Source organism: Stylophora pistillata, chromosome 10 (genome assembly GCF_964205215.1).
Source record: "Stylophora pistillata chromosome 10, jaStyPist1.2, whole genome shotgun sequence".
NCBI lineage: Eukaryota > Metazoa > Cnidaria > Anthozoa > Scleractinia > Pocilloporidae > Stylophora > Stylophora pistillata.
In genome coordinates this window covers 26,864,285-26,891,500 of record NC_142528.1, presented here as the reverse complement: position 1 = coordinate 26,891,500, position 27,216 = coordinate 26,864,285, and the positions used below count along the sequence as shown (strand labels likewise).

General features: G+C 37.3%; 1 protein-coding gene and 1 long non-coding RNA gene across 2 annotated transcripts in view; one reads left to right on the top strand and one right to left on the bottom strand.

The window, feature by feature from the left end:
• LOC148722447 (uncharacterized) overlaps window positions 1-2,566 on the top strand; it is a 2,885-nt gene extending 319 nt beyond the window's left edge. Inside the window, exons 2-3 of the long non-coding RNA XR_015992215.1 lie at window positions 619-1,246; window positions 2,069-2,566. This is a non-coding gene — a long non-coding RNA (uncharacterized LOC148722447). The remainder of the gene's footprint in view (window positions 1-618; window positions 1,247-2,068) is intronic.
• A 14,737-nt stretch (window positions 2,567-17,303) lies between these two features.
• LOC111323299 (cytokine receptor-like factor 3) lies at window positions 17,304-27,209 on the bottom strand. Its single transcript, XM_022926622.2, has 8 exons — window positions 27,072-27,209; window positions 26,142-26,193; window positions 24,050-24,160; window positions 23,500-23,744; window positions 22,789-22,873; window positions 21,163-21,337; window positions 19,568-19,826; window positions 17,304-18,859 (listed from the first exon to the last, which is right to left on the bottom strand). Exons 3-8 carry the CDS (start codon window positions 24,130-24,132, stop codon window positions 18,360-18,362), a joined length of 1,347 nt encoding a protein of 448 aa, XP_022782357.2. The 5' UTR covers window positions 24,133-24,160; window positions 26,142-26,193; window positions 27,072-27,209; the 3' UTR covers window positions 17,304-18,359.
• Between the last annotated feature and the right edge of the window lie 7 nt (window positions 27,210-27,216).

The following is a 27,216-nucleotide window of genomic DNA, read 5'->3' as shown; positions in this document are numbered from 1 at the left end:
TAAGTTCAGGTTTGGTCTTACTTATTTACTGATCAAAGGTTTGGTAGTGAACCAAACCTTTGATCAGTGTCTAGATCTACAATGTAATTGTTCCAATCAAAATTCTTTCAGGGCAAGATTGTTGAGTACGGATAGAGCCCAATTATTTTACATGATGTACGATTTTGCGCCACTGTCTGCGTGGGTGATGATATTTGATATTTGACATTTAATATTTATATTGCGCAAATTAACATTTGAATATGATCAAGTGCGCACTGCAACAGTTTCGGGGGACTTTAGCCGGACTGCATTAAGCAGTTTACAATATCAATCATAGGAAGTTGAAGATGCCCTCTCCCCCCCCCCCCCCCCGCAATTCCCAGTAAACATGCTAGACCACATCACAGTAAACTCGTGAGTGAGTTCTTTAACATTGGGTGTAACATTGTAAAGAATGTAAAGAAATTCGCATGACCTGTTCGTTGTATAACTCGGAGTTTGCTGCACAGGGTAATGTTACTTAACGGCGTAAAAACTTACAGTAGTTTAGCATGCTGTAAGATTTTGCTATCTCGCGACTGTTTTCTGGCTGGTTGTTTGACTAATGCTCCTATTACCAAACCCTTTCATTTTCAGAATTTCCTTTGCGCATCGTTGAAGATGAAAAGCCCTCTGGCATGACTCTGCTAAGACAGGGTAGGCGCGTGGGTGTAAACACAGGGTAATGTTACTTAACGGCGTAAAAACTTACATTAAATTAGCGTGCTGTAAGATTTTGCTCTCTCGCGACTGCTTTCTAGCTGGTTGTTTGACTAATGTTCCTATTATCAAACGCTTTCATTTTCAGAACTTCCTTCGCCGTTGAAGATGAAAAGCACTCTGGCATGACCGCTTGGGTCTGCGCTTGGGTGTAACATTGGAAAGAATGTGAAAGTCGCGTAAGAACTGTCCTTTGTCGTTTAAGAACCCTATTTTGTAGACACGCATCAGGAGAATTCACTGGATCAGTACCAGTGAATTCGCACCAGTGCACATGAAGAAATGTTCTCTGAACAAATCTTATGGCGTTTCGTTTACGTTACCATCGGCTCGATTATTGCTTTTCTGCTTTACAAGTTTTTTAATCCGAAGGAATCGCGTGAAGAAATCAGAGAATATAGAGCTGTACAGACTGATGGAACTTTTGCTGTGCGAAAGTTACCTGAAGAAAATGATGAGAGACCAGGGAAACGACCTAGAGAACATGACGAGCATCTTTGATGAGGTGGGCACATGCGGATTTATTGACAAAAATAGAGTGTAAATTCCATGATTTTTAAATTCCCCTTGATGCAGCAAAAACATTTTGAGCCTTTAGCTTCGTTAGGATTTTTCGTGTGTGTTTTATATGCTCCTATTTTCATTGTTTCCTAATTTTATTTTTTTATCTTGTTCGTTGTGCTAATAGAACTCTTATGTTTCTTCCTCTTTAAACGAACACACATACTGGTGGAGCTCGCCGACCATGAACACGTATGGCTCGAGCAAGTCTTGTCTCAGTGTTTTATTTTTCTGTCCACGCTTCAAATATGTGGTACAACTTTGATTACTGCAATAGCCTAAAAGTTCAAAACAGCATTCATCATTAAGTTCTTACTGAAATTTATGTAATTAGGGCTTTTTATATCCTTAAAAAATGCACAATTTCTTTTTCAAATTGCATTTGGTGTAAATTCTGTTCTCCGTGTAAATTCTACGTGTAAATTCTGTTCTCCGGGCTCTCGATTTTGTAAGCGACTCTTTCCGAGAAAGTCTGATCACAGGTTGTATTAGAGGCAAAGGCATGCTTGCTGACTATTTCAAGCGCCAGCCTATCAATCAAAGCTAATCTAAGTACATTTTATCTCCGAGCTTAAGATTACCATCATTCATCATTTTAATTGCGGTTTTGTTCTTTCATAATTTGCTGTCAGGCGAGGCACGATAGAGCCAAGCCGAAGAAAGCGTGTCTTCGTCACGCGCAGCTGCACTCGCCTAAAGCTCGAAATAAGTACAGAAATAATTACAAAAGCGTGGTTTTAATGCTTTCAATTTTTCTTCTCTTTAGAAAAGCGACTGGATAGTCATGAAAGGAAGAATGCATTATAATTTTATTTTTACTGTGGAAGTGTCGTACCACCAGGACAGAAAAATATTGACTTCGACAGTCGCGAACTATTGAAACTTTTGTTTTAGTCAAGGTGAACAAAATTCTTTTAACGCCTCATTAGTAACTGTTATTACGTGAGCTATCAAGGTGGCCCAACGTTCTTGTTTGTGTTAAGGACTTATGGAAGCGATGCCTGACTGACTTTTGAACAACTATTGTGACTGTGTGACGCCGCTGGCCGAAAGGCGAAATCTTAATGATTAGTGAGACGTTTCACTGAAATTTGTCATTGCTTCTTTGTTTGAGTAAAACGACGTTTTAAAAGTGGTCATTGCTTCTTACTTTGTAACGACGGTTTTACTTTTTCGTGCGAGGAAGCATTATTTACCCTTGGGACAACGGGCAGAAGTTTGTACTCGCGGCTTTGATGATAAAAAATAAAAGGTGTTTTCTTGACTCTTCCATTTTCGTTATCGTTAGAATGGCGATTGGATAATAATGACAGGAGAAGTGTATTACATTTTTACGACAGGGCCGCGTGAGAAACCTACTTGCTTGCTTAAACTGTTGATCAGCAGACCATGGAACGCCCAAAATCTCCGGAGCATCTTTTTTTTTCGGAAAATGAAGAGAGTGAAGACTAAGAATACTTTAACAATGCTCAAATGTTCGTTTTCTGGTAAAAAGGAGATTAAGTTAAAAGAGAAATATGTCTTTTTATCACGCCTCGCTGAACTGAAGATGGAGTGAGGACAAAAATAGACGAAGTGCGGTGACCTCTGTGACCGGCGCTGCAAAGAAAATGTAATACCGAAAGAGTCCTATTTTGTATACACACAGTGGGAGGATCTTGGTCGTTGTGTCAACAAGATTTCATGTCAAACCCGTGTACTTGAAAAAATGTCTTCTGAACAAATCCTTTGGTTTATAATACCATCGGCTGGATTATTGCATTTCTGGTTTTCAAATTTTTAAACCCGAAGGGAGCGCGTGAAGAAATCAGAGAACATAGAGCTATACAGACTGATGGAGCTAGTTCTGTGCGGAGCCCATCTGAGGAAAATGATGGGAGACCAGTGAAACTACCAAGAGAACATGACGAAAATCTTTGATGAAGTGGGCGAATGCGCTAACTTTTGAACAGCTATTGTGGCTGTGTGACGTTAGCCGAAGGCGAAATCTTTATATGTAATTACTGAGGCGTTTCCCTGTTTTTCATTGATTGGAATTTAATTGTCACTTTTTCCTAATTTGAGTTTAACAACATGCCAAATAATTTTCATTGTTTCAAAATTTGAATTTATACACACCCATGTTGGTATATCCTTGTCGTTTTCCTCTACGGTTGATCAACAGTGCGCTAAGCCTCCAGAACCTTTGGAACCAGCCGAAAAATTTTTTAGGGAAAAAAAGAGCGAAAATGAACATGAAAAATATTACAACAATGTTCAAATATTACTTTACTTTACAGTTAGGGTAAAAAGAAGACTAGCTTAAAAGAGGATTATGTTCTTTACTGTCCTTGACGTCCAACCACTGGAAGCCCAAGCGCAGACATTGAGCCTCATGGATATGCAAATACGTTCATATTGCGCAATTGATAAAATTTTCAAATAAAATGTAAGGATGGAATGAAGAGTCCTTGTATATTCCTTTGTATCGTGGGAATTTCTTGGGCTGATTTAGAGCCATTTAGCTCGGTTTTACTTCATCTGCTTTGCTCTCCTCATATACGCCTATGAGGAACGACAACCAAACGAATCCTCGCGCATCACGGGCGATGATGTTACTTTACTTTACAGTTAGGGTAAAAAGAAGATTAGCTTAAAAGAGGATTATGTTCTTTACTGTCCTTGACGTCCAACCACCGGAAGCCCAAGCACAGACATTGAGTGTTCCTTATTTCAGGGGCATATACAATGAACTGGAATTAAAGACCGCCAATTCCAGCCTTAAGGTTTGTTTCTCGATCAAAAAATCAGGTAATACATTTAGGATAATTGCCAGGAGTAACATCCGTAAGTAACTTTGACGTGAAAATGACAACAAATACCAACCTGGGGTGTAAGAAACACGAGCTGTCCATCCTAGAAAGGAGTGTTCTTCCCAGAAACCTTATATCTTGATATCTGAAAAAAGGAATTTTGGTTTGATCAATTGAGTTGATGATGTAAATTGGCCACCGTAAAGAGTTTCAAAGCTGACGTTTCGAGCGTTAGCCCTTCGTCAAAGAGAAGCACCCTAGGAAATGCATATAGAACAATATCGAGAATGCGCATGGAAACTGATTTACGACGAACTCTTTTGACAAAATTCCCGCTAAATTCCGAGAGGCTTTCGGTTTGTGGAAGTACTGAAGAAAGCATAAGATATGGAAATCAAAACGCATCCTAAATCCTGCGGCTCTCTCACTACCTCCCTCCCTCCCCTCCCTGGACACACCTCTTCTCACTGTGGTCCTCCTTTATGACTTCTACCTTTCTTTTTAACAGGATTCGATGAAATTCCGCACCCCAAGAGTTGTGTCTCTTATTACTAAAATTTCATACCTAGCTTCCCCGCTTCCCATGGCCCTCAAGAAATCTCTCCATCCCACTTCCCACAACTCAAACCAAAATGAATAATTTCCTCCCTTTCTATTCCTTTCCCTCACTATTTCCACTATATAAATAATTTTTTGGCAGTAAAATAAAAGTCCAGTCAATTCAAGAAAACAGAATGATTAAATACAAATGGTCGCACCTCGTGTGCCAAACCTCGTGTGCGCTACCTTTCTATAATATCAAGAAATGGATAGACATTTTAGTCTTCTCGGATAAGCATGAATAAACCGTAGGTCCCGTCTCCTGCATCTATTAATTAGTTATAATTTGGTTAGGCAGGGGACGTTAAGGAACCCACTCACGAGATTACTGTGATGTGGTCTGGCCTGTTTACTGGGAATTGGGGGTAGGGGGCATCTTCAAATAAGTTTCCTTCGATTGTTTGTAAACTGCTGATGCAGTCCGGCCAAAGTCCTCCGAAAGGTGCTGTGATGCGCATTTGATCATATCCACATGCTAATTTGCGCAATATAAATATTAAATTGTTATTATTATTATTATTATAAATTATTAAACTCTGTAAGGGAAATGGAACTAGAAAGGAATGATGGGTCATGGCCCTGGGAAATCAAAATGGTCAGTCGACTGCTGTTAAGGGGAAGAGCAAAGTAGACGAAAAGCTAAAGAACAAGTCCTGGTCTGAGCAAGAATTAAAGGCATTTGACAGTGTTTTGGCCACCGGCGAATGAAAGTAAAGGTCGACCGTTGGCCATTACTTTGGAATACCAAACTTGTCAGCTCCTGGCCCCTAAACTTGAAAGTTGTGTTTGTCCGTCCCGATCATGAATTAGGATCCCCTAGTCAGGGTAAGTTGTCTGTCCACGTGGGACGCGGATGCGCGATAACTGCTTTTGCCACTCAGAGACGCGGAGTATGTGTGCCTCTGGAGAGAAACGTCTATGCTACAATTATCAGTGCCTTCGTTCCGACAATGACAAACCCTAAAGAGAACAAAGAAGAATTTTATAACAGACTGAGGGAACCGGGAAGGAGGTCCCTACCACTGATAAACTCATTATAGCTGGTGATTTCAATGCAAGGGCTGGATGTGAGGCAAAATAACTAGCCCGGTGTAATCGGCTTACAAGGAATCGGAAAGTGCCGCTCAAATGGTGAACTCTTACTAGCATTCTGCTCTGAGTACAAGCTAGTCATCACTAACACTGTCTTCAAACACAAGCTTCATCACAAAACTACCTGGATGCATCCTCGGTCAAGGCATTGGCACCTATTATAGATTATGTGATAACACGGCAGAGCGATCAGAAGGATGTGTTGGACATTAGAGCAATGGGAGGGGCTGACTGCTCGACAGATCACAACATGACTCGATCTAAACTCGCTTTTGTACTTAGGAAAGCCACTAACAAGACTAAAGGAAAACCAACATCCAAAATGAATGTGGCTAAGTTGCGAAATGAGAAAGTATGCAGGGCGTTCCAGAAGCAAATGGACATGATCATGGAAGAAAAGTATGATGAAAACTTGGATTTAGAGGAGCAGTGGGACAGGTTGAAGACCACTGCCTACGAAACAGCTGGAGATATCCTTGGTAAACCAGACCGGAAACACCAAGACTGGTTTGATGAGAGTGATGTTGAGCTTAACACCTTGTTTGGCGAACAAAATAAGGCTAAAGCAAACGAACTAAAAAGAAAAACACAAGTGAGCAGCTCTAGGCTTGCTACAGCCAGAAGCAAACTTCAGAAGTATACCAGAGAAAAGAGGTCTCAGTGGTGGGAAGATAAAGCAGTAGAATTACAGCAGGCAGCGGCCCAAAATGACATGAAGGCATTCTACAATGACCTTAAAGTGGTGTATGGACCACAGAAGAGAGGGAGTGCCCAACTAACAGCGCTTGATGTTGATGGAGTAACAGTCTTGAAGAGAAAGGACGAAATTCTGAACAGATTTTCCCAGCATTTTGATCAACTGCTAAATGTGCTTGGAAAACTGAACCACGCTGCTCTAGACAGCCTCCCAGACGTACCAACAAATGTCAGCCTGGATGAGTTACCGGAATTTAATGAGCTTGATAAAGCAATTACTGCATGCTACCAAGGAGAACAAGGCTCCTGGTGAATGCGGCATCCCTGCTGAGGTTTGGAAGTATGGCGGAATAAAGTTGAAAGAGAGACTTTGCGATCTGATTGTTGATATCTGGACAAAAGAACAAATGCCACAAGACTGGAAGGATGCAAACATAGAGACTATCTTCAAGAAGGGAAACAGGAGAGACTGTGGCAATTCCAGGGGAATCTCGCTTCTGTCTATTGCTGGAAAAATAATGGCTCGTATTATCCTCAACAGGTTAAATAACAAGATAACTCCTAACATCTTGCCTGAGACTCGATGCGGATTCCGAAGCAACCGAAGTATCATCGACATGATCTATAGCCTGCGGCAGATCCAAGAGAAATGTATAGAACAGAATATGCAACTGTGTGCTGTATTCATAGACTTGAATATAGCCTTTGATACAGTGTCAAGAGAAGGCCTCTGTATCATACTAAAAAAGTTTGGATGTACAGAAAAAGTCATCAACATGATCAAAGCTCTACGTGAAGGGATGCAGGCCCAAGTAGTTCAAGGCAAAGACATCTCCAAGAAATTTGCAGTCACAAATGGTGTAAAGCGGGGCTGTGTGCTCGCACCTACATTATTCTCATTATACATAACAGAAACCTTGAAAGTAGCGTTTAGAAACGTACATGAAGGGATTTACATTCAGACAAGACGTGGGGCAGATCTCTTTAATGTGTCTCACTTCAAGGGAAAAACTCGCATTAGTAGGTACTTAATTCGAGAGATGCCGTTTGCTGATGATACTGCCCTGGTGGCTCACAATGCTGCAGATATACAATTACTTGTTGATGAGTTTGCTAGGGCTGCCGCCCAATTCAGCCTGAAGATAAACATCAAGAAGACAGAATGCCTGTTTCAACCAGTCAAACTATTTAACCCTCCACCTGGGCCAGAATCAATCACGGTAAACCAGGAGCCACTTGTACAAAGCACTGATTTTACCTACCTTAGAAGCACTGTCTCGAACCGCACTGCTGGTATAGACAAGGAGATTCGGAATAGAATGGGAAAGGCAAGTGCTGCTTTTGGTAAACTCCAACACCGGCTGTGGAAAAACAAACACGTTTCCATCCGAGCGAAGTACAAAGTCTAGAGAGCAGTGGTACTATCAAGCCTCCTTTATGGAGCAGAAGTATGGACAATATACAGGTCACAGGTTAAGAAACTACAAACTACAAACTACAAACTACAAACTACAAACTACAAACTACAAACTACAAACTACAAACTACAAACTACAAACTACAAACTACAAACTACAAACTACAAACTACAAACTACAAACTACAAACTACAAACTACAAACTACAAACTACAAACTACAAACTACAAACTACAAACTACAAACTACAAACTACAAACTACAAACTACAAACTACAAACTACAAACTACAAACTACAAACTACAAACTACAAACTACAAACTACAAACTACAAACTACAAACTACAAACTACAAACTACAAACTACAAACTACAAACTACAAACTACAAACTACAAACTACAAACTACAAACTACAAACTACAAACTACAAACTACAAACTACAAACTACAAACTACAAACTACAAACTACAAACTACAAACTACAAACTACAAACTACAAACTACAAACTACAAACTACAAACTACAAACTACAAACTACAAACTACAAACTACAAACTACAAACTACAAACTACAAACTACAAACTACAAACTACAAACTACAAACTACAAACTACAAACTACAAACTACAAACTACAAACTACAAACTACAAACTACAAACTACAAACTACAAACTACAAACTACAAACTACAAACTACAAACTACAAACTACAAACTACAAACTACAAACTACAAACTACAAACTACAAACTACAAACTACAAACTACAAACTACAAACTACAAACTACAAACTACAAACTACAAACTACAAACTACAAACTACAAACTACAAACTACAAACTACAAACTACAAACTACAAACTACAAACTACAAACTACAAACTACAAACTACAAACTACAAACTACAAACTACAAACTACAAACTACAAACTACAAACTACAAACTACAAACTACAAACTACAAACTACAAACTACAAACTACAAACTACAAACTACAAACTACAAACTACAAACTACAAACTACAAACTACAAACTACAAACTACAAACTACAAACTACAAACTACAAACTACAAACTACAAACTACAAACTACAAACTACAAACTACAAACTACAAACTACAAACTACAAACTACATGCCTACATGATGAGACAGCTGAGAGACATCATGGACATCAAGTGGACCGATATAATCAACAATGAAGAAATGCTACGCCGCGCAGACCTGCCATGCATGACTGACATACTGACTGAGAAAAACCTTAGATGGTTCGGAAACGTGCACGGGATGGAAACGACCGGCTCCGCCGAGAAATGCTCTACTCCCAGCTCAGTCTGTGAAGAAATCAAAAACCAAGGAAGACTTAGTCTCAGATACAAGGATGTAGCGAAACGACATATGAAATGGAGAGACATTTGACGAAAATCATGGCGGACTACAGCTAATAACAGAACAGCATGGAGAAATGCTATCAAACCAAAGCCGAACCCATAGGACAGTCATAGTCGCATCGAATGACTGCAAGAGAGAGAGAGAGAATGTTGAATATTTGCAGATGTGTTGAATACCTGCAGCAGCTTCAACTGAAAAGTATGTTGTCTCCTATGTACTATTTACTGAGTTGTTGACGGAAAACTATCCTATGCAACAAAAAAATTAAACATGTTCCTTTCATTTTCTCATAACTTTTCTCAGGACTGATTGAAATTTTTTTTAGAAGTCAGAAGTGGTGTATGACATTTTTTTAACATTCAGACTCTATAATTTTTAATTTATTTTTTCTGTTGTAATGAATTTCATTTTTCAAAACAAACTAGGCACTGGTTGTAACAAGGAAAATATATCACACGAACTGGCTTTGTTTCCCTTCAAGTGTTGATTTGCATACGAAAAACGTTGGAAAAAAAATCACCTTAAGTCTCTGACGTTTCGTCAGTGATTGGTTTACTTTTCTACTCCATATTTGATGTTTTAAGTGACTGATCTTCTGAACACAAAGAGAAAGCAATATTACTTACCTTTTTATCATAATATTTCATTGTATGGTGATCATTTTTTTATTTGAAAAAATATATTTTGTTTGCGCCCTTGAAAAATTCGTTTTCGCTTCTTAATTTCTATTGATAAGAATTTGCGACCTTTCTCTTAATTTTTTTATAGAATTCTTAAATAGTCTTAAGATAAGCAAGCCAACTAAACAATATTTTTTGCTATTTACAGGAAACTGGAATTAAGAAGAAGGAAGAGGAAAGAACGTAAGAGAATAAACTAGAATCAACTTGAATTGGAAGGAAACTCTACAAAGATAAGAATTTTAATGATTATAGTTTTAGTCAATTTCTGATGGTACTTATTTTGTGGACCTACACGAGTTTTAAACCTGACTTGATTGAGTGATCAAAATCAATTAACAAATATTTCGAAACCTTCATGAAATAGTCTTTTGGAAAGAGGGCAGATCGAATTCAGGACCTCTTGTGTATGTGGTATTTATTTTCCCTCTTAATTACAAACTCCTAAAACTGATCAGATTACGAACTTAATTTGGACGCTCGAGGTTTGTCATTCGTGTATGCTGCACCAATTAGTACCAAGGAAAATCAACGACTGGTAATGGTGTTGTGATGGATGTTTTAAGGTGACACTTAAATTTCCAAAAGGGTATGGATCTTGGCCACATCACGTGACGTGCAATGGCTCAATGATGCACTATTATGAAACAATTAAAGAAATTAACGACAAAAATGTTTCGGCCTTTGTTATTGAGTAACCGGCAATGAACGCTGTGTTGTTTTGGTTATGGACAATTTTTTTCTGGACAACTAGGAATTTTTTTTATCAGGTAGTCCATCCAAACTTTTAGTTAACAGAATGGTCTGTGCCTCCTCAAAATATCCACAAATATTCTTGCAATGGACGAGAGAACTCAGGCAGTAAAAAATTACATAAAAAAAAATTGGCCTTGGAAGTTTCCTTCTTTTAACGTTAAAGAAAAGCCATTTACTCACGACTTGCCGAGAAAATACGCAGCTTTGATTACCCTACGATGTCGATACCTCAACAGCTGTACACAATGATGAAACTGACAAATTTCGCGACCGCTTTAAACGACACAAAGGTGACACCTAGTTTTACAAGGGAAGACTTCGACACTACGTTCCAAAACAACAAGAAGAACACATTACTGGCAACTTTACACAGAACACTGTGGAAGATTTTAATGGGGGATTACATGGTTTTCTAGGGCAACGGAGAGGGGATCAGTCGTCGCAAAGATAATATAAGGGGGGGGGGGACGATAGAAAATTGACTGCCAGCTGCCAATTAGGGGAGATTAGAAGAAAATTACAGAGCATTAATCCAACCAAAGTTCCCCTCCCTCTCATCCCTCGGACGATAGACAATAACCGGTCTCGAAACGAGTTTAAGTCAGCTCCAATACATATAATACAATGACTTTACGGCATAGCGAGAGCACACCAGAAACCAAAATCCGTACGATACGACCATCGTTCAAACATCGACAGAAGAGAAGCTAGATTGGCTTACGATATGATGTGATCGAGTTTTTGGCCTCCTCCAACGGATAGGTTGACAAGAACTTCGAAAATAGACTAATTTGGACACATTTGCTAACTCGTTACAGACTTAGACATCTCCAACGAAAGACTTATTCAACACCTATTCACGAACTAACGGACGAAACTGAGCAAGCACAACTAAGCTGTTTCAATTGAGTATCGAAAACCAAAAGTAAAAGTTGTTTCAGTAACCAATCAGAACAGAGGTTTATATTATAGCCATTCCACTAATTTATTCATGTTTTTCTCGTTGCCATGCACCCACCAATAACGTAGCTCCATTTTCTGCCTTTAAAAGCACACACAACCCACAATTCCTCTATTCGCTCCGACGAAGGGCTAACGCTCGAAACGTCAGCTTTTGTAATCATTACGGTGGCCAATTTACCATTTCAACTTTGTTGATATATCCAAATTATTTATATTATAGCCAATGAGAGATTAAAGTGAAAATGGGCAAACTTCTTTAAAAGCGGGAAAATGCGAGAAAATGCGAATGATCAAGTCGCGATTGGTTTTTTAGCTTTGCATCATAATTGTTTGGGAGGATGGCGTGAGTTTTCTGGGCCAATTACAAAGGAACGTTCAGTAGGCAAAGCAAACTGACGCTCAATTGAAAATTTATCAACCATCGTGAGAAAAATGACAAAATTACTTTTCATGAATCAGACTGGTACTGCTGATACAACAGTCCTTTTCACTGTGTGGTCCCTCATTTAAGAATTTTTTACTTAAGCTTTATAATGGCATGCCCACTTGCCTATGTTCTCTTGTCATTTTGCAAGTTTAGTACGTAACACCTAAATGTCTGGCCCTGAGGCCTCTAACAACATTTTTCGCGTATTCATAGTTACACAGACCACAAAATTGATCAGGGGTTAAACAAAAGGACACAAACAAAAAAAAAAAAAAACAGAGTTAACCTTCATGAACCAGAGTATTGTCGATTTCTAATGCAATTTAAACCATCAAATGAAATTCTGCTTGGAAGGAACAGATCCTAATAAACTTAACTATTCAAACAGCTAAAATAAAAAGATTTGTCTGTCGAATTCAAGCGAAATTGAACGAAAATACTGGAATCCAGGTTCGGTTCAGGTTCTCTGGTGACTGATTTCGAGTAGATTGGCAAAAACTTGTTGACAAGTTCAGCATGTCTGGATTTGACGGTGGCGAGAAAATTAAGAGAATCACTTGACAATTATGACTGTTTCAGAAAAGGAAATTCTCCTCATTTCGTAAGAACTGTTTGTCTACCTAATAGCTTTTATTTGTCGGTTGTTGGCACAAATTAAGCGAGAGTTTTCCTAAGAAAATGTTTCAGTAACTATTGGCTAGGGAGTGTAGGTTTTTTTGGGCATTCGGTGGATATTTGTTTTCTTAATAGATCAACTAAGTAAAGTATAGAACGAATAAAAATGCTGACGTTTCGAGCGTTAGCCCTTCGTCAGAGCGAAACGTCAGCTTTTTTATTCGTTACGGTGGCCAATTTACAATTTCAACTTAGTTGATATAACCAAATTACCTTGTTACCCCCACCGACGCAGCACCACAGTTTCTTTAGAAACTTCCAGCCTTTAAAGCATAGAACTATTTGATGAATTTCGTCTCGATCCTGGTCTGTTGAACTGAAAAGGTTGCAAAGCTTTTTTTCGTTAAAACTAACTATGAGCGAAAGCATACATTTACCTCTAAACTATTCCTCGGGCTAGTCATTGAGTTTCATTGTTTTGTTTTTAAAGTAACAAGACCTTTTTCAGCCGAAAATTAGAGTATCACAGAACTATGGGGTTTGAATTCTAAACTGCTGAATTTTTAGATGAAAGATAAAGTCAAAACAGCTTAAAATTCTGATCGCCGAGCTTTAAAATGTTAAAACTTTGAAGGTTTGAAGACTTTTCTGGTTTTTAGTCGATACATTTGGCTACAACCACTGATCAGATAATGTCCAAATTCTCCTTTCCGCAAAAAAAAAAAAAGAAAAACCGTCCGCTGGGAAAGGTCTTGTTCTATCGATGCGATAAGGCCTGTTAACCTTTTGTGACTTACTTTGTGCAAAAAAAAAAATAATTGAAAATCAAATTATATCAAAAGTCAGTATATTTTCGAACGATTTCTTCTTCGCACTTTTATAATGCCTTTATGGAGATTCTATTAACTAATTAAAGAATTGTATGACAAAAAACTTGTATTATTATTTTTTTAATTGAAAAATTAAAAAATAAAGGTCACACAATAGAAAGTAAACAACACTGGCGGGAAAATTGTAACGATTTGAACAGATGATACTTACAGAGTTAAAATTTTTTTTTTCAAAATAAAAAATGGCGTATGCGTATTTAAAGCGCCTGTATTTTTCTAAGATTTTTTGATTTTTTGCGGGAAAATTAGAAATTTTGAGCGGAGGTCACCGTGGAAAAACGTAAGCAAAAATCTTACTACATATATAATTTTAACTGTTCCTAAATAATACTGTGGACAAAATTTCTGATCTTGAAATACGTTCAACTTTGTAAATTAAATAAACTTACTGGCGAGATTCTATTCTTTGGACGACAACTCTTAATATAAAATCTAAAAATTTTTTTTACAAGTACTGTTCACTAGTCTTCGATAATGTGACGTGTACATTAATGTTGGAAAATTAAACAAAACAATCTTTCCAACTGTTTGTTTCGAATGATTTCGCTCACGTTAAAAAGTAGTTGACCCCTCAGTTTTTTTATACCTCCACTGTAAATCTGTCTCTCGTTTGAATGTTAGCCTTTTTCCCTTGTTCTTCGAGTTTTCTTTGAATCATTACAGCCATTCAAAGACCTGAAACAACAAAACAAAAGAGAATTATTACTCTCAGCTTTGAGCATTGGTACACCGAATCAAGCGATAAACGAAAACTTCATAAGAATACAAACTTTTAAAATGACCCTATGTAATAGATTGGAGGGAGTCTTAGTAAAACCTAACTCTGTTTCCACTTTTCTCGTTTACTGTACAATAATTTCAAGTCAAAATCTGCTGAAGACCAGTTTCCAATTTCATGGAGTTAATTTCAGCGCGAAAAACGCAAGTATGTAAAAAAAACTAATCTAAATCATGATTATCATGATAACACTACCGAAAACATTTTTGCGTGATAACTTTGCTTTAGTTATTTCTTGAAAGTTGACATTTTCAACAAATTAATGAGAAAAACTCAATTTGGCGTCAAGACGTTAAGACTCGGTTAGAAAAAGATAAATTCTTCGTCTGGTACAATTACCGGGGATTACATCTACGTTTGCCTGTGCCATTCCCCTCATTAATGAGGGTTGAAAAACAACAAAAAAGAAATATTGATAAACGTGTAAATGAAATCTGTTAGTGATCCTGATGTCTGCATTTCCTTCATCTTTCAATCCCTTAAAGGGACTTGTATCTAACTTCTCCCTCCAAGCATTCAGCGCTAAATCAATCAAAGTTCACGAGAACAAAGGAAATGATCGGCAACAAAAGAAGAAGCCTTCGACTGTTTATCAAATTCTCCTTGTCATAGGAAACGTATGGAAAATAGTACATAGAGAATATGGATAATGGGTCTTAGGGTGTCAAGGGTACGCGTTAAAATAGATACGGCATTGCCAGGGTTTTATTTAACTGAATAAAATAATGAACTTACTGTTTGAAGGAGAGTAATTCTGGACGTCCTCTTTCCTTAGATCGCAACGGCATTAATTTTCTGTTCATGTCTAGCCTTTGAATGGCCCGTCTTCGCTTGTCATTTCACTAAAAAACGAATGCATGATTGTTAGATAGATCACAACGGCATTGATTTTCTGTTCCTGTCTAGCCTTTTAATATCAAGTCTTCGTTTTTCATTTGACTGAAAAACAAATACATAATTAGATGAATATACCTTGGCGTCAGTGTTAAGAAGCTGATAATCACTCACATCCAGAACGGACCTCGTACGCTCTCTCTTGGCTCAATTGACACCAAATTCTCATAAACATCTCCAGAAAAAATATCTGCCTGACAGTAAGGATAATTATTGTCGCGTGGGAGTGAAAAGATCAAGCGATGTAGGTCTTGAGAAGCTTAGTGTAAGAAAGCTTTACACCGTGACCCTGGAAGTTTCTGTGACGAGGGACAGTAAGTGGCCTTGCTTGGCAAAAAAGCAATTAATATAACTAACTATTCTAATAAATTTCTCAGCTCTTAACGGGTCGAAGTTCCCAAAAACCTTTGTTTTAGAAGTAAGAGGAGATATCAAAGTGCATCCTGAATTTTCTCTCTTCCTCGCGGTGGCCCTTCCTTTACAACATACCTTCACCTTTCTTTTAAACAGGTGTTGAATAGAATTCCCTACTCCAAGAGTTTTCTCTCTTATTCATTCACTTAATTTTATGTTGCGCATACCAACCTTTCATACCTAGCCCGACCCCCACCCCCGCAAAAGACAGTAGTCCTCAATAAATCTTTTTATCCCACCCCTCCCACGACGCAAACCATAATGAATGATTTCCCTTCTTCTGGCTATTTCTTATTCTTACAAATAAGATCATCTTTGGACAGTAAAGTAAATATCAAGCTAGTTCTTAGAAAAAGAAACTTCAAGACTACAGTCTTTTTAAATACCTTTCTAATGTCTGTTTGCAAATCGTTGCCCTATTTTTCACTCAGCGTCCACGTGTTGCCGGTCATCAATCCACGGCTAACTCCTTTCGAACCGTACCCACCGTTTCTTCTTCAGATCTTCTACCAAACATAATGCCTCATTCCAACGTCGATAGCGTTCACGTAAAAGAGCTTGTTTATAAGAAATAACTGCAGAGCCACTCCAGCTTACTTCAGTTGTTCACCACGTTCGTTTGCAAAATGTTGCATAATTTAATGTCAATTAATTCAATGCTAATCTGCCGTAAGTTATAAGCAACAATATTCTTCGAGTTTCCACCTGGACACGACGGATAATTTTGAAATGCAAATCGATATTATGTGTTGTGTTTAAAGTCCAAGAGTAAAATATGTCAGGCCACATAAATCCGATCTCCTTAACATCATTACACGCTTCAGATACGAAGGCTACTACGTACTGTATAGAAAACAGTAAAATTAACCACCAAGACAATCAAACGAAGTAGTTACGTTTGGCCTCTTTTTCAAAGCGAGGCCTGGTGCTCAATCATATGCATGAAAAATAAATTTAATTTGCATGTGAATGAAAACTTATTACCATACGAAAGAATGAGCACCAGGACTCGCTTTGAAAAAGAGGCTAAAAGCAATTCGGAAATGATAATGATAATAATAATAATAATAATAATAATAATAATAATAATAATAATAATAATAATAATAATAATAATAATGATAATCTACTTTAATTGAGGCCCCCTCCCCTAGGGGCTTTTCAGCCACAATGTAGACCAACTAAGAGCTTAAAAATCCCCACTGGCAGGAGGCTGACTAGTGGGCTATTTCCAGAGCACAGCCGAGGAGTTGAACTAGGGGCATCCGAGAATAAATCCAGTGAGTGGCAGGGTGGAGGACTTGAACCCGAGACACTGGATTACAAGTCCAGCACCCTAAGCACTCGGCCACGCTGCCTCCTTCGAGGCTATTAGTTAGGTACACGGGGTACCTAAATGGGCTATTAGTTAGGTACACGAAGCACTCAATTGATGCTATCACAGAGAATAGTAAGGAAATCTTCCGATCACTTTTCTCCAGACATCACACCTGTTTCGTTGAAATAATGCAGGAAGGAAAAAGATATGGACATTATTTTTTAATGAAACCAGCGCCACAATGAAACATTTCCAACACAAAGCACTTTGAGTGAACAGAACCTTTATTAAAAGTCAAACTGTGAGATTTTCATTGAGAAGATTGTGATCTGGTGTTTATAATCCACATCAAGAAAAACGAACAGTAATATTTAAGCACCCTTATGGGGACCTGATTAATTTTTCAAGAATATATTAACAGATGCATATGCAAGTAAGTTGTCGCATTATTTCAAACACATGTTGAGGTTGTTTGAAAAGTATTCAGCAACAGATCAGATTAATTTTTTTTTTTTAAAAAATTGCATCAATATATTATGGAGAAACTTTGTGCTCTATAGCATTGTTTAGGTTTTGATGGAGTTTCTTAATAGTTCAAGAAAAATTGACCAAATGATTAAGCAAAGAAGCTGTGACAGGGAAGTGCTCACAAGATTCCTTGTTCCCTTTAAGATTGTCACAAGTTGATCAGGATAATTCCTTGTATTGCACCCCAGAAGTTGAAACATAATTTGGCTTTTAAAATGGATGGTAAACATTTTTACCTGGCAAACTCAACTAAAAGTGTATGAACAATGTTATAAAATTCTTTTGCAAAAATTGAGATTTCACTGACAAGGCCAACTGAGATAGTTATGTCGAAAAAAAAAAAACAACAATAAGAAAACAAAAAACAGAAATTGGAAATTATGCTGATCAATTTGAAGCAACATATCAAAATAATGATGACAGCCTTGTCATATCACATTATAAATTCAGACTTTACCAGAATTTTACGAATAAATGGTCAGACTAATATTGTGGCAACATTTGATTATTCCTTTACTACTCACTATGTGGCAACAGACAATCTAGCACGACAACTTCATAGATCCTGCCTGCTGTTCCCTAAGTACTTACGTGTAGAAGTACAGGGTTTGAGGTCATTAAAATTTATCATGGCAAAAAACTGCCTTAAACTTAAATTTTGCTTTAATTTTTATTCTTATAATTACTGAGTAAACTCAATTTGAAATTCACTATCTGAAAATCAAATATTTCCAATCTATAATACCTACCAATAAGGCTTAAAATGCTATCAGCTAGGAGGACACAATTTAATGTTAGACTGAAACTTGCCAACCAGAATGTTGAAAACCCATTGCAAAATAAAATCCATCACAAGAGTCATCCACCTGCCAATCAAATGTCACTAACTTGTCATCCATAGTGATTGACACTCGAAGCTTGTATTTGGAGACTCTGCTTGCTTCGAACACAACTACAGAGCCACGTTTGAATGGTGGCAATCTAGTCGTCATGGGTACTCCATTGACGTAGACAACACCTTTGGAGTTGATGCTCACAGAGCCAGGGCATTGCAGGACCTGTCTAGCATTGCTAAAATCAAATGACCCAGTAGTAAGACCAATCCCGTCACCATTGCTGGAGTCACCAGTCTCATCAATCTTGAGAACTAGTGCTGTGTCAAGTCTGTAGCTCATAGTCTTTGATCGCAAAACCTTAGAACAGTCAGGGAATACTTTTGTTGCAGTTTTCCGTCTGTTACTCAGCTGATAGACAGCAAGTTTATTCTGGTTGAGGCAATCTGCAGCAGACCATTCTATCAAAAAAATGAATAAATAAATAAAAGAAAAAAAAACACAAGGACATAAAATTAAGGTCACAACAACCTAATGAGGAATTCCTGCACATGAGAAGAGTAGACCCTATTGAGATTCCTTCGGAATGCAATGGCTAGGATTATAGATACTCTCCCTGGATGAGATGCTAGTCCCTTGTCCGTCACAGGTTACACCTTCCTCTCCTCCTCCCCCTTGAAAGATCATAATTTTTCCAAGTTACTCTGACAATCCTGGGTTACCCCTCCCTCCTTGTCTCCTACATTAGGAGGAGGCAGTGTGGCCGAGTGGTTAGGGTGCTGGACTTGTAATCCGGTGTCCTGGGTTCAAATCCTTCACCCCACTGCTCACTGGATTTGTTTTCAGTTGCCCCTAGTTCAACTCCTCGGCTGCACTCTGTAAATAGCCCACTGGTCAGACTGCCTCCTGCCAGTGGGGATTTTTAAGCACTTAGTTAGTTTATATTGTGGCTGAAAAGCCTCTAAGGGGAAGCTTCAATTTATGTATTTATAATATGTATTTATTAGTCATGTTTCCCTGAAATTTTACTGTACCTAATTTTTTCTTCTGAGTGGAAAGAGAAACATTTGCTGAAAACAACTTTGCCAGTGCTCAAATGTGATCTCACCATCCCTCATCTAGCATACTAACAACTATCTCTGTGTACTTAAGTCTTTTTCCACACTAACCATGTTGGTCAAGTGTTGTTATTCCATTCCTTGGAATACTCCATGATCCCCACTTCCCTTCGTTTCCAAACCTTCCACAGACACGGAAAGTGTACGACACATGCGGCTCCAGATCTGTAACCAAATGCGATGATTCTTCACCACAGTACACTGTGCTAAAGACAGAGTCACAGTTTCCTTTATTGTCAGTGCGACAACACTGTAGCATGTACTCTTGAACTCCACTGTAGTCTGTGATTGATTCACTGTCTGAAAATGTCTGTAAACAAAAATAATTCCAGAGATTACTGACAAAATCAGTAATTAAAAATGCTTGCTCAATTGAAAACCCTTACAATGGTGGACAACTGAAAATAAAAACTATTATGCACACAAAAACATTTCAAAAATTTGATCAAAAAGGACATTTATCCTCAAACTTGGTTGATCAGGCACTTGTAACTGGCCCAGTTTTTTACAATTATACTGACCACATTCCCAATTTTTTTCTGTGCCATTGGCAGCAAAGCTAAAAGTTTGAATTAGTTATTTATTGGTTTAAGTCAGTACGTACAAGAGAAAATTTTGTACTTAGTCTTAAGTATTCAAGTACTGTTATTCAAGACCTCCAGCACAATTTATTCCCATATAGTACTTAAACTTGGGGCCCATTTCTTAAAAGTCCCAGTAACTTAACAGACCTGTAAAGCTGTTGTTTTCATTCAAGATGAGGATTTTAAAAGTTTTGAAAATGATACAACAATAATATTATCAGCTAGAGAAAACAAAAAGGACTGGTTTGGGTGCTCGAACCTGCTTTCCTATCCTTTAAATTTTGATTTTAAAAACATTGCTTTGGGCCCATTAAGTTACTGGGACTTTCAAGAAAAAGGCCCCTGGTTAATAATAATAATAAAAAAAAAATAATAATAATAATAATAATAACACCTTTATTTATAACATAACTAAAGCAAAGCGCACGCTCTGATTGGTTAATTCAGCATCTACTATTTGCCCATGGGTGCATGCTGCTGACATGAGCAAATGCTAAGACTATTTTCTGCGTGCACTTGTTTTTTTCTGATCACCTAAGATTTGTCAAATAAAAGGGAACTCTTGTTACAATGTATCAATGTTATGTTATAAAACAAATGGTGAATGCCATAGCATGCACTATTGAGTTATGGATGCACTTGGGAGGTTTGCTAAGCCCTCAAGAAGCTAGAGTCGCACTCGGCTATCGCCTCGTGCGACTCTTATGCTTCTTTCGTGCTTAGCAACCTCCCGCGTGTATCCATAACTCAATAGTACACGCTATGGCATTCACCATTTGTTAATTAGTAATTAAACACGATAATTAAAGCTGAACAGCTTGTGGGGTCGTGTGTAAATCTAAATAAACTCTAAATTAAATAAATTCAAATAATGATGGTTTTTGAGGAGAGGGGAAAACCGGAGTACCCGGAGGAAAACCTCTGGGAGCAGAGTAAAGGACCGACAAACTCAATCCACTTATGACGCCGGGTCCGGGAATCGAACCCAGGACACATTGGTGGAAGGCGAGCGCTTTCACCACTACACCAACCCTCCTCCCCTTGATAACATATTTACTGTACCTCATCATACCACTGCACTAGGATGGCTCCAGGCTGCTCTAACAGTTCAGTAATCTGAAGTGTTCCAGTCATAGACATTTCTCCCAAAGAATTGACTGCATCTAGAACTGACTGGGTATGACTCTCGCTGAATGTTACAGACAGGGTTTGTGATATACATGGTGTGTCAGGATATCTGTGGGTGAAATACATAAAGCTCAACTTTTTCCACAGTAGCCAATTTGCAACTTAAAATTATAAACTTTAAGATGTTGCCAGAAAAAAAAATGTAGTTGTCAAGAAAAAACTTCACAAGAAATTGCTGGAAGAAACTTCTGGATACTTCTGGTAAAACAGCAACTATTAATGCAGCTGCAACTACCAAATTTCTAAATGAAAATTCTGATAAGTTTGCTGAGGTTAAAAAAAAGGTGAGGCCTGCTGGTGTGACTGTCAAATATGTATCGCTACTCCAGGAAAGGATTCTCATCCACAGCAGTCCATCCCCACCAACATTTCACCATAGTTTCAAAGGGCTTCCATAACTCCCCCTTAGCTTTCAACTATTCTAAATACAAGAATGAATTCAGAACCTCCTTTAGGCAACCTATAATTACCAAAAATATGCACGAGACTGAGATCATTAAACTGAGAACCTCTTGATACTTCTTGCAATTGACCACAGAGGCCTTAATATGGAAAAATCATATTAATGAGCTTTGCTTGAAACTATCCAAAACTTTAGGTATCTTGTCTAAAGTGAGACACTTTGTCAACAAAAATATTCTTAACATGCTTTATTACTCCCTTATCTATCCATTCCTCACTTATGGCATCCATGTCTGGGGTTTAACCTTTTCCCCCATTTCTAACAAAATTATTTATCCAAAAAAAAGCAATCAGAATAATATCTTTCTCTGAACCAAAATCCCATTCTAAGCCTCTGTTTGAATCCCTCAATCTTCTTAAGCTCAATGATGTTATTGAATTACAGATTCTTTCCTTTGTTTATCAATGGTCACATAGACTGTTGCCCCCTTGTTTCAGTAAATATTTCAAATTTACATCCTCTGTTCATTCCTATTCAACGAGGCAATCATGTAACAGAAATCTTTATGTAGTCTCAGTTAATACTACTCAATAAGGCCTTCGGTCCCTAAAATTCACTGGCCCTCGCCTTTGGAATTCATTACCTATAAGTATAAGTAATTCAAATTCTCTTAGAATATTTCGAAAAGCCCTGAAGAACTCTATACTTAATTGTTATTCTTTTTAATTATCTACTTTTAATTAGTGTATAACGTAATACTTTTTTTCTTCATTTTATTATAAAAAAAAAAAATTCATTCTTAGCTTTGCTTTCCCTTAAATGTAATTAGGGGTCATCCACTAGATTAGCCTTTGCTATTTGGATGATACTAACTTGCTACCTACTTTATTGCTAGATTGTTTTTTCTTTTTTCCTTTGCTGAACTGTGTTTAGTTGCTATGTAAATTTAACCTATATACCTTGTAAAATCAAGCTGAGTTAAAATAAATCATCATCATCAGAAATGATAGGTGTTTGGTTGTGGGAGGTTCAACTTTGAACCATCTAAATGCACCTGTGCATGCAGAACACAAAAGCGTGGGTCACTTTAGTCTAACCTTATAGATGAAATTTGCAGCTCATTATTTAGGTTCTTTCCTTCACTCAGGAGGGTTGCATCATCCTCATCAAGAGCAGAATTACCTGAGTTTAAATTGAAAGTTGAGCAAACCATATACAATAATGACATTAAAGAAAATATTTGCCATCAGCATTTCTAGCAAAGTTCTAGATGAGTATTTTACATAGATGTACAAAAGAGCTGTCTCCAACAAGGCAAGAAAATTAAACAGGTTTTATTTTTGTGGGATTTTGGGGACAATCTTGAATCCACAAAACTAGGTTAACCCCCCTCTCCCCACCCCTGAAAACAATAATAAAAAAATCCACCAAACATTACATATAGCTGCCTTTGGCAGAATGGAAAACATGTTCCACCTATCAAATAAGCATTTCCCTTCTATTAATGAAAAAGTTGGAAAATTTGAACAGTCACATCATTAATTAAAGGTTGCTCCTTGTTAGTGCTCCACTGCTGGAAGAACATAACATCAAAAAGTTTCCTGCTTGCACAGTTCATTGAAAAAAAATTTTTAAGCAGAAATTTCAGTCATTTTGAACAACAAATATTTGAAAAAAAAAAAAAACAAATTTTAAAGAGATATGATATCTCTCAGCTTTAGCACACACACACATAAAAAAAAAATCAGAGAAATCTCTGCATGACTTGGTTGCTCAACATACTTATCAACTATTTCCTGTAGACAAACCTTTTTCGATACACTGTACAGTGTTGTCTAAATCTCCATTGATTCTGTCTTCCAAAGAAGTCAGAGGATCAAGATCCTTCCTTTCTATCTCAGCAATAGTATTTAAAATTCCTCTTTGGCGAGCTTCTAACACATGTGCTATTTCCTTCCTGATTTCTTCAAATCTTTCATTAACCACTATACGTGCTTTGCTGATGCTATCGTTGACTCCTTCACGTGTTGACTTGATGTCTGTTAGCCTTGATCTACATTAAATAGGTTTTGAGAAGAAAAAAATTAAACGAAGACAAATTAAAAAAGGATGTTTTGGTCTGAAAATTGTTCAGGCCTGTATTTTAGGGGATACAATTAAATTTGGGATAGGGAGTGTTAAGAGGGGGTGATCTGTAGTTAAAGAGACTCAGGTTTATTTTCAAAGAAATAATGGTTACCACCTGAAACAAAGAACACTGCATGCATGTGTGCTTTACACTTAGTATCTTGCTTTTACAGTTATTAATTAAAAATTAATTAATTAATTAAGACACAGCATGTTTTTTTTTTAAAGTACCTCAGGTAAGTTGTGTATTCATCAAGCTTCTTCAGTGATTCCTTGATTGCAAGTCTAGTATTCATTACATCTTCTTCCTCCATTTTATTTCATTGTTGGGTGCCAATCGTACTATGCATAAAAAAAAAACAAAGAAATATAGTTTCTGTATACAAACTGACAGCTCACTTGATGATTGAAAAAAATTCAAAAAAATCTCTCCAAAAATACCACACATGAATTTTGTGACTAACAGGCTCTCTTTCTCATGGTCTCAGAAAAATATAGGGAAGAGTTTGTGAAATGAGTGCTAAGAGGAAGACAACAGACTAAAATTTAAAGTTAAACTACCAACGAGACAAATTCAATGTAATGCTCTGCTTAAATACCCTAGATGAGAAGAGTTTTTCAATTTCTTTTAAAAAACTTCACAATGCCCAGTTATTCTAGCAGTAACCACAGAACTCTTTTTCATAAAACTGAGCACAGACAAACCAAATAGAAAAGAATTTGACCCACTCGCTAGAGGTCCAATCCTCCCCAAAAAGGTTTAAACTGGGATGAAGTTTTTTTGCTGTTTTTTCCCCAAAATCCTACTTTTCAGAAAATATAATTAAATTGGTGGATGAAAAGGCTGAAATTAGTTTAACTTAGAGGTCCATCAAAATGCACCACACACATGACCACATCTCTCTGTTTAATTTTAAATGAAATGATCAATATTATTTTTCCACAATGACATTAATGCTGTTGTTAAAGAACTGTCACAAATGGCAATGATTGAGGTCATTTTGGAATAGCACAGTACAACAAACTCCTTATAAAGATGGAATTTGTTACACTATGCAACACCAATATAACAATTCTCTTGAGAAAATAATTTCAAAGTAACTATAGCCAAGCTGGTTCATCTAAATGAACAAATTTGAGAAAACAAGGAACTTACAATCCAGTCTCAATGTTTAAGGGGTCAGAAGCAGTTATTGGTTAAAAGAGTTACATTACAATGTTTTGCTCCACAAGATTTTTCTAAATGTAGCAGAGTAAAAGTTTGTGTTGCGTTAAAATTTTCCATCCTGGATTGATTTTCAATTTTCTTTACCCTTTGATCCTTAAGAATGACTAGCTGCTAATTTCTCCTTACAACTTAACCCTTGAATCACACATTAAAGTTGAAGGAATAAAGGAAATGATCACCAAATGAATCCATTTTTCTCCATCTCAGTGATCACTACACAAGATCGAAAAATGACATTCACAAATCCAGTACCAAAAGAAGATGGAGTCATTGGTCATCAGGGTATTTTAGTGCTGATATATGGAATGGGTTAGACATCTCATTAAGGAAAGCAAAGTCACTGCCTGCTTTCAAACATGGCCTGTCCAAAGTTATCTTTGATTCTTAATGACATTCTTTGCTTTTTAACCCTAATTTGTATATTCTTTCTATCTTTTACATTCTTGTATTTTTAACTAGTTATATTTGATGCTTGATGATTGTATATACTTTTTAAATCTTTTTACATTTTTGTATGATCAACTAGTTCATAATCTAAACTTAGTATTCTTTTGAGGACCCTTCTGTAAACCACTTTGTGACATTGGCATTCTCATTAAAGATTTACTACTACAGTAACTAAAACTCTCTCAGTGGCTGAGTTAGATTTTTCCCAAAGGATAGTTTTGAGTGAACCCTTTCACTCCCACATCACAGGGGTTTCATTAATGTTTTCAGCAGGAGGGCAACTGGTTTTCACAGGCAGGCAAAACTTTTTGAACTAAACTTCTTTATAAGATAAACCTTCCTCCAGATTGTTAAACCAGGTGGGCAAAACCATCCTTACAACTGGTCAATTTGGTCAGTGCCCGGCCCTTAAAGAAACCCCTGCATCATTGACCAAGACAGAATTTCTCCCAACAATATCATACAATATCAAGCAAAGAAGGGATGAGAATAAAGAAAACATCAATTATGGGATTATTAGAATATCCAATGTCAAATTCTCCAAGCCAGCATCATAAGAATTATGCATGACTTGTATGGCAGACAGTCGGGAGAATTACTAGTGAGATCTTGGGAATAAAATTGTGTTTGGGTGTGAATACATTATACCTTGACCGGGAGATGATAAGCGAGTGACGCTAGAACCTCATGATGTTAGACACTGCAATCAAAACACCAACATTGGAGAATTAGAAATGTCTCCATGAAGGACACACTTTACCATTTAAGGAAAAGTATATATCAGCATTCAAATCAAGTCAATGAATGACAACAATATTAAGATTCTGTTGCTAAAATTATCACTTTGAGGAAACCAAAAGAAATATAATTTGAGAGCTACTATACGATCTTCAAGTGAAATTCTCGACCCAATTTCGCAAAATAAGACGAAAAACTTAAGCAAAAACTTGTACTTCCAGTTAAAATGATTATTCGCGAAGCTAAATGCGGGTTTACAATCGCAATTTTCCACCTCGATACATTTTTATTTCCTTTAGCAGGCGCTCACAGAGCCACAAAATTCGCAAACAGTTCGAGTGTTTCGATTTCAAAGCACGTGCAAATGTAAAATTCCACATTGATTAAAATATATGAATAAAAAAAATAAATTCGTCTACACTGCACCAAATTATTCATGAAACACCCAACAAAACGGTATCCATAAATCGAATATCTTATGAGCCAATATAGATTGTACTGACCAAACGAGATTAGAGCTCGATCGTGCAAGATAAAAGAATGCCTCACGGAAATTGAGATTTATTTCAAAAACCTCTCCGACTTGTATGCGACGCTAAACCTTTGCTTAACCTCATAAACCATCAAGAAATTCTGATCGTAGACACAATGTCTAAATCTCTATCTCGAAAATATTACTTTTTCGTGAACTGAGTGCCTGCCATTCCCGTCAAAGCTTTGAATTATGAAACATTTGGAATTTGTTACTCGACTTGCGGTTAGGGTGGCTACCGAGAAATGTCTGAGTCAATCAACAAATTCTTGCAAAAAGGCTTCCGCGTGAAAGAAGTATTTCCATACCTTGTTCCTGGCTAAAGACGAATTTCGTATCAAAAAGTCTGTGGGAGGCGAAATACTCTGCAAAAGATCGATCCTGCGTCCAATCCTGCTGTGTCTCGAGGTCCTTTCAAGGCAAAACATTGAGTCTGCTAGGTCAGCGCATTTT